Below are 12,286 nucleotides of genomic sequence, written 5' to 3'. Positions count from 1 at the left end.
AATAAGCTTTGTGCTTTTCTGTGGCTCTGCGGCGGTCCCGGCCACCGAGGACGTCGGCGTCCGACCTTCCCCAGAAGACACCCTTTTCCCCACCCCCTACCAGTGAATAAAGAGCTTTAACCCTAAAAAAAAAAAAAAAAAAAAGAATAAGCTTTGTCAGTGTAGAGTTGGACTGGAGAAGCTAAATCCAACTTCACCTCTAATTATGTATTGATTGTTGAGAGACAAGATGATGGAGTATTTGACCCATTCAGATAATTTATGAATTTAGTTTTTGTGTTTTCTTTGATTTGTTTATGAAGCCACACTCAGCTCTGCTCAGGACTTACACCAGGCTCTGCACTCAGGGTTCACTCTTGGTAGGGCTCCAGAGAGCACACAGAGTACCAGGGCTGAAATCAGTGTCAACCAAATGTAAGGCTCGCACCATACCCACTGTACAATCTCCAGCCCCTCTGCATTTAGGTTTTGGAAAAACAACTGCCTTAACTTTTCTAAAATATAAGCACTTTGGGAGGAAGGGAATCATGATAGATTTTCTGGGAAAGAAATAGATCTGCTAATTTTTGCCTTTCTTCCTGACTTACAGCAATGGGTTATTTTTAAATAGAATTAATCAAATTACTCAGAAAGCAAACCAAGCAATTATCTGAATACAAAATGAATCCATTTATGTATGGACTGAGTATTTTAAAAATAACAATTTATAATCTATCTCTTCGTAAATTTTAAATGATATGAAATTCATCTGATCAAATCATGTGAAATGTCAAGAAAGAGGAATGACATTATGTAACAAAGTGATGGCATTTTATCTAAAATTATGTTTTTAAAGCTTATGAATGAGTAAATGAATGATGGCTATAAACTTCCTCAGTCTCCCAGATAGATGGTTGTCTCGAAAATATAAAGGCCAACAAAGCAGAAAAATGGCAAAAAAGGGAATATGTCTTCAGGACTATAGTTGGATTTAGTGCCAAACGCCTTGGAAACATAAGTCTCATGGTCTATTACCTTATTCACAAGTAAGTTTGAAATGGGAAAAGATGATCTAATTTGTTACACATTGAGTGTATTTCCTTCGCTTCTCCACTTTTCATAGCTTTGTGATCTGTCATCCTTCTCCCTATGTGCTTTTTTTCCTGCTGACCTGCCCTTCAAAAAGCATTAACCACTCTGTCAGACAATGTACCTCAGTGGAGAGAGTCCAGATGCAGCATTTATATTCCAAAGTTTCACAGTCTAAGGAAGGCAACAGACATTAAAGGAAATGATGGGATGCTATTGCAAACAGTTAAAGGTACTTAAAGGATAAGTTCAGGATTTCTGAAGGAGAATTGTGAGTAAGATTTGAGCCAGGTCTTGAAAAAAATCTGTCAAGAGTTTAATAGTTCTAAAATGAACAAGTTTGATGAACATAAAATTTAGCTAAGAATACCTAAATTCCAGTTTCAAGTTACTTTGTTAAATAAATTAGCATTGTCTAACACAACTTATGAAACAAAAACACTTGATATAAAAACATGCAAACTTAAAAAGCAGAAGATGTTATCTGTACCTACAAGAAAAATAATTTGATTTATTAATGTTTCAGGAAAAATATGGGTATCAAAGAGAGATCATAATGTTTCAGGAGAAATATGGATACCATCAAAGAGAATGGTAGTACAGTTGATATGGCATTTGCCTTGCATGCAGTCAACTAGGATTCAATCCTTGGTACCCTATATGGTCCTCCAAGCCTGCTAGGAGTAATTTCTCAGTGTAGAGTCAGGAATAACCCCTGAGCACCACCAGGTGTGTACCCAAATAGAGAGACAGAGAGAGAGAGAGACCTGGTAATGCTGTAGCATAGATACTAGACTATATTAAGGGTATTGTGTTGTATTCTGTGTTGTAAATTATTTAATAATTTAAAAATACAAGGTTTTAAGGGATAAATACCATGTATGAATTTTTTGAAGTATCAAGGAAGCATTGTCTACGGAGAATAATATATCATAGATACTTCTTGAGCTACATTAGGAACCATGCAAAGAAATTAATAAATTGATTTTTCACTGTTTTGTATATTTGAGAGGAGAACAGTTTCATTGGTTTAAACTAGATGCTTGATGATCACTTTTAGAAATCATTTTTCAAACTTCTGTCAGCAAGTTACTCATAGTCTCATTTAAACAACTTCGGAGGCAACTATGAAGACTGAGGTTGAAGACAGACTCTATGTCTATATTATCTAATGGGGTGAACATTAGTTTGTGGAGCTATTTTAAATGCAATTAGAACCACGCATTGAAATAAAAACTTTCTGGTACTTGGGTTAAATATATTAAATTTTTATCTTTTTAAAATACATCCACTAGTGGGGGCGACTAAAACCTCATGGGAAGGGGGGCGTTCTGGTCTGTCCTTCACGCCCTACCGAGGTCACCAGTTGCCCCCCGCGAGCGGCTCTCCAGCACGGCCACGGCCCCAGAAGCACAAGGACTTAATGCAGAACCCAGCAGCTTGGAGCAGAAAAGTGAATGGACTATGCGTTAATCCAGGCCATCATGTCTGCCCAGAGGGGAAAGGGTGTTGGTCCCTTCCACCCTCCTCCCTCTGGAAAGAAAGATGGCGGCCACATGGGAGCCTTGTGGACAGCAGGTATGAGCCGGGGCTGTGGGGGCAACTAAAACCTCATGGGAAGGGGGGCGTTCCGGTCCATCCTTCACGCCCTACCGAGGTCACCAGTTGCCCCCCACGAGCGGTTCTCCAGCACGGCCACGGCCCCAGAAGCACAAGGACTTAATGCAAAACCCAGCAGCTTGGAGCAGAAAAGTGAAAGGACTATGCATTAATCCAGGCCATCAAGTCTGCCAGAGGGGAAAGGGTGTTGCTCCATTCGCCCTCTCTTCTCTGGAAAGAAGGATGGCGGCCGCATGGGAGCCTTGTGGACAGCAGGTATGAGCCGGGGATGTGGGGACGACTAAAACCTCATGGGAAGGGGGGCGTTCCGGTCCGCCCTTCACGCCCTACCGAGGTCACCAGTTGCCCCCCCATGAGCGGCTCTCCAGCACGGCCACAGCCCCAGAAGCACAAGGACTTAATGCAGAACCCAGCAGCTTGGAGCAGAAAAGTGAAAGGACTATGCGTTAATCCAGGCCATCATGTCTGCCCGGAGGGGAAAGGGTGTTGGTCCCTTACACCCTCCTCCCTCTGGAAAGAAAGATGGCGGCCACATGGGAGCCTTGTGGACAGCAGGTATGAGCCGGGGATGTGGGGGCGACTAAAACCTCATGGGAAGGGGGGCGTTCCGGTCCGTCCTTCACGCCCTACCGAGGTCACCAGTTGCCCCCCGCAAGCAGCTCTCTAGCACTGCCACGGCCCCAGAAGCACAAGGACTTAATGCAGAACCCGGCAGCTTGGAGCAGAAAAGTGAATGGACTATGCGTTAATCCAGGCCATCAGGTCTATCCACAGGGGAAAGGGTGTTGCCCCAGTCGCCTTCTCCTCTCTGGAAAGAAAGATGGCCGCCGCATGGGAGCCTTGTGGACAGTAGGTATGAGCCGGGGTACTGGGGGCGACTGGAACCTCATGGGAAGGGGGGCGTTTCGGTCCGCCCTTCACGCCCTACCGAGGCCACCAGTTGCCCCCCACTAGCGGCTCTCCAGCACGGCCACGTCTCCAGTGCACAGAGACCAATTTCTTAACTATCTGACTTTCAGTAGAAATACTTCCAGGGTAAATAAGTAAAATAGCAGAAATCCAAAGCCAACATTTGGTTCTCGAACCCAGCTATAGAAAGCAAATCACTTCACAATGCTTTTTCAGCATGTCTGATTTGGGGGGGGGGTAAACTCTAAATAATAGTGGTGAATCTTTTATTGAAACAATCTAATCAAAGCGGATAGAGTGTTAACTAGAATTCATCTGCCTCACAGGGACGGGGAGGGGTGGGGGGTGGGGTTTTATTGGGGTTCTTCATGGGAAAAAATAAGTATTGGTAAAGGGAAATGTGTTTGATATTTGCATGACTGAGACCTAAACCTGAAAGCTTTGTAACCTTTCCCACGGTGATTCAATAAAGAAATTAAAAATAAAATAAATAAATAAAATACATCCACTAGAAAAATAAGTTAAATGCATGCTCACATATTTTCTTTTGAATAACCTGATTTTAGGATTAGTTCTGTAAAAGTCTCTGTACCATCTCAATATTAAGGTCCATAAATGTGTCTGTGCCACTGAAATTATTTGAGGAAAATTTTCTTCATGAGGACACTTTATTTCATTTTGTTATAGTTTACGTTATATTATAGTTTAGGAGACATGATAACAACAGCGCTAAATTTTTGGTTTTGATATGTCAAAGAACTCTGGCTTTACTACCACCAAATAGAATATTATAGAACAGTACAATGGGATGGGGTAAATCTACTTGTCTTAGTAAAGATTAATAACAGATTGTGGTTGTGGTTGTGGTTGAACAATGCAAGATGCAAATAAAACATATACATTTTAAAATCTAATATAATTTTTTAGTAGTACTGCAGCACTGTAGCACTGTCCTCCGGTTGTTCATCGATTTACTTGAGCAGGCACCAGTAACATCTCCATTGTGGGACTTTTTGTTACTGTTTTGGCATATCGAATACATCACAGGTAGCTTTCCAGGCTCTGCTGTGTGGGCGGATACTCTCCGTAGCTTGCTGGGCTCTCCAAGAGGGATGGAGGAATCGAACCCAGGTCGGCTGCATGCAAGTCAAACGCCCTATCTGCAGTGCTATTTAAAATTTTGTATAATATTTTTTACAGATATACCATGTATACTTTTTCAAAACAAAACTTCTTAGAGTCTTCCAATGATTTGTAAATTTCACATCTACCTCACAATTGAACACTGAAAACTGGAAATATATAGTAAATGATAAAGAGGAAACTGTTGAAGACCAGGTAACCTTGTTTTTACTGTATTGTATGTTATAAGGAGACTAAGCATGAATTCTTCACTATTGCAAAAATCATGCTAGTAAAATGAGAACATTGAGAACAGCAAAGATACCCCCTATACCAGTATCAAATTTAGGCAACAATGCATTTAAGAAGGTAGAGCATTGCTATATAGCTCACTGCATCACCAATCACTTTATAATTTAAAAGTCCCTTTTGTTTGACTGAGGAATCACAGGTTAGTAAGTTAAGCTAAGTAATTTCACACCCCCTCCCCCCAACACAGAGTAAATTCCTTGTGGACTGAAAGTTGTGATTAGCTCCAAATTACAGAGGACTTACATACCCTGATCATCAGCACAGCCTTTCTGATGTCCCGAACACCATCATACACAAGGCGAGAAGCATCAATGAATTCATTCTCTTCGAATGGCTGAGGGACATTGGCACTCAGGGCTTCAATGGCAACCTCTACTTGTTCAGCAAAGCGTGGCATCACTGGGTTAAATAAAGAGAAAATCAGTAGATTAGAAAATCTTATGTGTTTCCTGGTTATATTTCTTGAGCAAGGAGACAAGAAACTGGACATTGCAAAAGTTCAGTAGAACTAGAAATTCAATTATAAAGTCCACCTATTCTAGTGGGTTTTGTACATTTCAATTTTCTTTCAGTGAGAAAAATACACAATTACCCTACGAGTGATATAGTATTCAAGAGTCAGTTTTTTTTATCTTCTCAAGGAAGATAACTTCCCAAGTTGTAAGCCTTGTAGTATAGTATGCACTAGAACTGGTTCTATACTATACTAATCAGAGTTAATTTTGATTTCTGCTAATCGCTAGCTTTGAAAACTTGATCAAGTTTTCTTACTTCTAAACTTGATTGTGTGTAACAAATCTTAAACTTTTAACATTTTCAACCTCTTTTCATCCAGAAAAATTTCATGTGTGCCTGGCTGGATATATAGCCTATAAAATCAACTATTTTTAAAATAAATCATAAATTATTTCAAAACAAAATTTTTGTGATGCTATGCATCTATATAAAATCTTTTTACTTAAATATATAGTGACAAAAATACTTAAGGATATAAATATCATCTGACCCTCAGAAAATCTCATAAATAACTCACATCAGATGCTAAAATCATAGTTGACAAGTAGAAGATCTTAACCTATATCACTTCAGAGTAAAGCATGAATTAAATGAACTAATCCATCACATTGTCATAAGGAATGCAAAACTTGAGACACTGCAGGAGCAGGGGTGGGTGAGGTGGCTGTGGAGAAGGCTTGTGGAAGATAATGGAAGTCTTAAGACACTTCAACAGAAAGTCTAGGCCTCCAGGAAATCAATGAATTCAGAAACGATTTTGACATTTTTTCACTTTTATCAGGACCACCTTGATGTGACAGCTTCATGGATAACTTTCTAATATGCTGGTACTTCTTTATTAGAACAATGAAACCTGCAAGGGACAGAGATTAGTAGAGAGGATAGAGTGCTTCTTTGCACACAACCAACGGGGGACAACACCTGGAACCCCCTGTGGTCTCCTGAGCTCAGCCAAGAGGAATCCTTGAGTACAGAGACAAGAGTAAGCCCTGAGTAAGCCCTTAAGTACAGAGTAAGCCCTTGAGTACAGAGACAAGAGTAAGCCTTGAGTACAGAGTAAGCCCTTGAGTACAGAGACAAGAGTAAGCCCTGAGGTATGGCTGCAACTACCCCATCAAAAAACAAAGCAAACGAAAAACCTCACCTTCATACACATTAGAAGTTTGTGGAAAGTAAATTCAGTGGAATGTCTAAAATATTACTGTCTACTCAGAATGCTGATTCACGAATTCTCAAAAGTTATAATTCAATTTTCTTAGCTCTTATCTTGTAATAATCAATTCATATGGCAAACAAAAGCCAAAAGCACAACTCAATTTCTTTACAAGGACAACAAAAATGAAAATCATCCATCTGTTTCCGTTTCTGAGTTTTCCATATCTGATTCGTCTTTATCCTCATTTTTATCCTCCGTTGGTAATATAATATCTACTTTGATCTCTAATTTGAAAAGCTCTGCAAATTACTCTTTAGGATCAGAATATTCAAGATAAAATATTTCTATAAAAATGTATTTAACTAGAAAAGTCAAATGTTATTATAAAAATAAGGAAGGTTAAAAGAAAAGAAAATAACAATTCTTTCAATAGAATTTCAATAGAAATAATCAAAACAAAAGCATTCAAAAAAGTTTATTTCCTTCTATGAGTGAATTACTATGACTGGTTCTCTGTACCATTTAAATTTTTCAGTTGGGTTTTTGAACCGCTTTAATATAAAAGGCATTTGGGGAACATTGAGTTATATTGCTGCAAACATAAATCAAAGAAAGTATTACAATTTTGGCTATTCATTATGTTAGGAATAAACTGTTTTACATGACTAAATAATAATCTATACAATTGAAATTGACCTCTGTGCATGTAAACTCTCCTATATATTTTGCATCTTTATGTGAATGCTTTTCTTAACTAAAAATGTAAATCCTCTAAGCTTAAACTTAAACTTCTAGGTAATACGATCTCATTTTCTTGTATATATAAGCTGCCATTATTATCTATTTTACAAACACACATACCATGAGTAACACAACAGCAGTTTGTACATGTAAACTTTTTAATAATCAATAAGAAAACTGTGAAAAATAGTGTTAGAATAATCAATTTAAGAAAAGAAATTCCATAGCATCAATGAATATGTAATATGCTTGATTTAAGTAATTGGAAAAATACAATGTAATTAGATATGATTCTATCCCTGTTGAGAAGAGCAAAAAAAATTAAAGCCTAATGATAACCAGTTTATTTAGCATGTGTGAAAGGGAACTATCGATGGAGAAAGCACATCATTTTGGCACTTTTAAACTTTCTCGCTACAATCAGGAGTTGGGACAGTATCTAGAAAATGGCCAAATATTCACTTATAAGAAATACTGACTAATAGGTAAATTAGAGTTGTTGGAAAATCTCTGCCTCTTTGGATACAGTTATATTTTCAGTTGTATTCTCTAAGAATTAAGAAGAAGGAAGAAGCCCAAAGATGACAGTAGCACAGAATTACCGATAAAATATACAGGCTGTAATTTTCAAATATTTCAGGTTATAAAACCAGGAGTCATGGTCTCTGAGAGGCGGGCCCCCTTCATATCTCATTAGAGCCACAAATTAGTCTCTTATCCAGAGCTCAATAGTGCAGCTTGACCACCCCAATTATCTTAGACCAATAGGCTATTAGCCCCTACTCCAATCAACACCACCCCCCTACCCCAAAGAAAGAAGCAACTATGAGCACAGAATCCAAACTGCAAAGGTCACAATGGTAAAGCAATGCAGAAACCCAACAGGCTTAATGAGTGAAGATGCTAGCCCAAATGACCCAAACCATAATAATGACTATATAAAGTACCCTACAAGGAATATAGAATGGAGCTGTTAAGGATACACGGGGAGCTCAAAGAAACAATGGAACTCACTGCCAATAAAATACGAGAGGATATGAGAATAGAAATAAGGAAAATACAAATGAAAAAAAAAACAGAAATGACAGATCTGAAAATCCTGGTAGGTGAAATGAAAAACTGGAAGGCCTCGATAGCAGAGTAATAGATCCTAAGGACAGAATCAGTGAGCTCCAAGATGAGGTGCAGAGAATCTCCAGAGACCAACAGAAAATGGAAAAGAGCCTCAAAATAAACCAACTGATGACAGAGAATATTTAGATGAATTTAAGAAGAACAACATAAGAATCACTGGGGTACCAAGGGACAGGAAGAAAACTCTGATGAAGAAGCAACTGTCAAAGCCATCATTGCTGAAATGTTCACAGAGCTGAAGAGTGCATGCACCCATATCCAGGAGGCCCGATGGGTACCAGCTAAAAGAAATTAAAAAAAAATACTCAGACACATCCTAAACAGAATGATGACAACCCTTGAGAGACTACTGAAAGCAGCAATATCAAAGAAGGAAATTACTTACAAATGAACATCCTTAAGATTTGCAACACATATCAGATGAAACCTTCTGGGCCTGAATAGGATACAGTAAAATACCTAAATGAAATGAACACCTCACCAAAAATATTTTACCCAGTTAGAATCTTATTTATATGTGAATGAACAATACACAACTTCCAGATAAACAACTCAGAAATTCCATAGACTCAAAACCATGGTTACAAAAAGGACTGAATGACTACTCTAAGACAAGACAAGCCCCTTAAACACAACAAACTCCTGCAGAAAGATGGGCCATAACCCCATGACAATAATCTCAATGTCAATGGGCTAAACACACCAATTAAGAGAAACAGAGTGGCAGGATGGATCAGAAAATTTAACGCAACACTCTGCTACCTGCAAGAAACACACATGAATAGCCAGAGCAAACACACGGCAAAGGTTGGAAAACAATTCTCCAAACCAACCTCCTCCTCAAAAAAAGTAAAGTGGCCATAGTAGTATAGGACCACATAGACTTCAGGCTGAAGAAGTTTATAATAGACAGTGAAGGTCATTTATTAATGAGCAAAGGATCTATACATCAGAAAGTAATCACTCAATGTATATGAATCTACTGAGGGTCTAGTAAAATACTTAAAACAACTACTAATAGACTTGAAGAAAGAGATTGATAGCAACACAATAGTAGTTGAAGATTTCAACACCATTTTGTCACCTCTCAATAAATCATCCAGACTCAGCAATGAAATACTTTTAGGGAAGAAATGGAAGAGAAAGGGTTAATATATATATATAATGCATTATGTATTCCAAAAGCAGAATACACATTCTTCTTCACTGCACATGGGGCATTCTCTGAGATAGATCACATGCTAATCCACAAAACATACCTCCATACAATTAAGAGGATAAAAACTGTATCAACTATATTTTCAGACCGTGATGCACTGAAAATAGAAGTGAATCACACACAGAAATGGAGAATCAAATCAAACATTTGGAAATCAAACTGCTCTCTACTGACCAACCAACGGATTAAAGAGGAAATCAAAGGATTCCTGGAAACAAAACAGAATGAGGACACAAGCTTCTAGAATCTGTGGGACACAGCAATACCAGTGTTAAGATGCAACTTTATAGTTCTGCAAACATTCATCAGGAAGAAATAAAGGGCCTACATAAAGAAAACTTAATCTTATAGCTTAAAATCTTAGAAAATGACCAACAAAAGGAGCCCAAGCCAGGCAAAAGGAAGGAGATAATAAAAATTGAAAGCACAATTCAATGAGCTGAAATCCAAAAAAAAAAAAATCCAAAAGATCAATAGATGCAAGAGCTGGTTCTTTTAGGAAATATACAAGATCATAAACCACTAGCAAGACTCACAAAGAAACAGAGAGAGAGAGAGAGAGAGAGAGAGAGAGAGAGAGAGAGAGCCCTACAAAACTAAATCAGAAATGAAAAGTCGGACATCACAACAGAAACTACAGAAATCCATAGGATAATCAGATTACTTTGAAAATCTAGATTTTCAAATCAAGAGAACCTCAAAGAAGGAGTAAGTTCCTAGTTTGCTATAACCTCCCAAGGCTGAACCAAGAAGATGGGAATACTTGAGTAGACCTATCACCATAGAGGGAATTGAAATGGTAATCAAAATTCTTCCCAAAAACAAAAGCTCGGGCCCAAATGGATTCACTAGTGACTTCTTTCAAACCTTTTCAAATCTTTAAAGAGGACCTACTGCCAATCCTTTTCAACCTTTTCCAGGAAATTGAAGAAATAAAAACAGTCCAAAACAGTTTCTTTGAAGCAGATATCACCCTGATTTCCAAAGCAGAAACACCACAAAGAAAGAAAATTCCTGATCAATAAAAAAGATCCTCAACAAAATACTAGCAAATAGAAGCCAACAAGTTATCAAAAAGATCATACATCATGACCAAGTAGGATTCATCCCCAGGAATGAAAATATGGTTTAACATTTGCAAGTCAATCAACATAGTATACCATATCAATAAAAGAAACAATAAAACCATACGATCATATCACTAGATGCAGAAAAATGCATTTGGTGATATTCAGCACCCATTCATGATTTTTTTTAAAAAAGGGAATTGAAAGAATCTTCTTTAACATAGTTAAAACCATCTACCACAAGCCCACAGCTGGCATTATTCTCAATGGGGAAAAATTAAGGCTTTCCCCATAAGATCAGATACAAGACAAGGCAGTCCACTCTTGCTAGTCCTATGCGATATTGAACTCAGAAAATATAGGCAAAGATAAACAAATGGAACTACATTAAAATAGGAAGCTTCTGCACATCAAAAAAAAAACAGTGACTGAAATACAAAGATAGCACATAGATTGGGAAAAATTATTTACACAAAACCCATTGGTAAGGGGTTAATATCCAAGGTACATAAGGCATTGGTAGAACTTTATTAGAAAATAACATTCAACTCTATGAAAAAATGGGGAGAAGATATGAACAGAAACTTCCTCAAAGAAGAAATACAAATGACGGAAAGACACATATAGAACGAAGAAACTGTTCTATACCCCTAATCACCAGGGAGATGCAAATAAAAACAATAATGAGAATGGCACATATCAAAAAGAGCAAAAACAACCAGTGCTCGCATGGATATGGAAAGAAAGGGACTCTCTTTCATTTTTGGTCGAAATGCCAACTGGTCCAGTCTTTTAAAAAATTGAGTTTCCATATCACCCAGAAGTACCACTTCTGGGAATAAACCCCAGGGCCCCCAAACACACTGCAGATATGCCATCTGCACTTATGTTTATCGCAGTATTATTCATAATAGCCAGAATTTGCAAACAACCTGAATGCCCCCAAACAGACAACTTGTTAAAGAAACCATGGTACATCTACATAATGGAATACTATGCAACTATTAATAAAAATGAAATCATGAAACTTGCTTAAAATGAAAGTACATGGAGAGTATTATGCTGAATAAAATGAGTCAGAAGAAAAGGGATAGACAGAATGATTGTACTCATTTGTGAAATGTGGGGAAAAATGCATAATATGAGACTAATACCCAAGGACAGTAGAAAAAAGGCTAGGCGAATTGGTCCATGGCTGGAAGCCTGCTTCATGAGCTGGGGGAGAAGGCAGTTAAGATAGAGAAGGGACCACTATGACAAAGGTAGAAAGAAATGATAATTCTGGATAAGAACAACATGCTGAGAGTAGGTAAAGGAACAAACATGACAACCTCTCAGTAACTGTACTGGAAACCATAGTGCCCAAAAAAAGAGAGGAGAGAGAGGGGAGAGGGATGGAAGGAGAGGGGAGGGGAGAGAGGA

The 12,286-nt window shown here is 38.1% G+C and overlaps 1 protein-coding gene across 4 annotated transcripts in view; it reads right to left on the bottom strand.

Annotated features, from left to right (window-relative positions):
* The window catches only part of CTNNA2 (catenin alpha 2), a 1,325,246-nt gene that overhangs the window by 71,585 nt on the left and 1,241,375 nt on the right, over window positions 1–12,286 (bottom strand). For all 4 annotated transcript variants that reach the window (XM_056119733.1, XM_056119735.1, XM_056119745.1 and 1 more), the window contains exon 13: window positions 5,279–5,430. In XM_056119733.1, the coding sequence (XP_055975708.1) occupies window positions 5,279–5,430 (152 nt within the window). The remainder of the gene's footprint in view (window positions 1–5,278; window positions 5,431–12,286) is intronic.

Source organism: Sorex fumeus, unplaced genomic scaffold, assembly GCF_029834395.1.
Source record: "Sorex fumeus unplaced genomic scaffold, SorFum_2.1 ptg000003l, whole genome shotgun sequence".
Taxonomy (NCBI): Eukaryota; Metazoa; Chordata; class Mammalia; order Eulipotyphla; family Soricidae; genus Sorex; species Sorex fumeus.
This window is presented reverse-complemented; position numbering and strand designations above follow the sequence as displayed.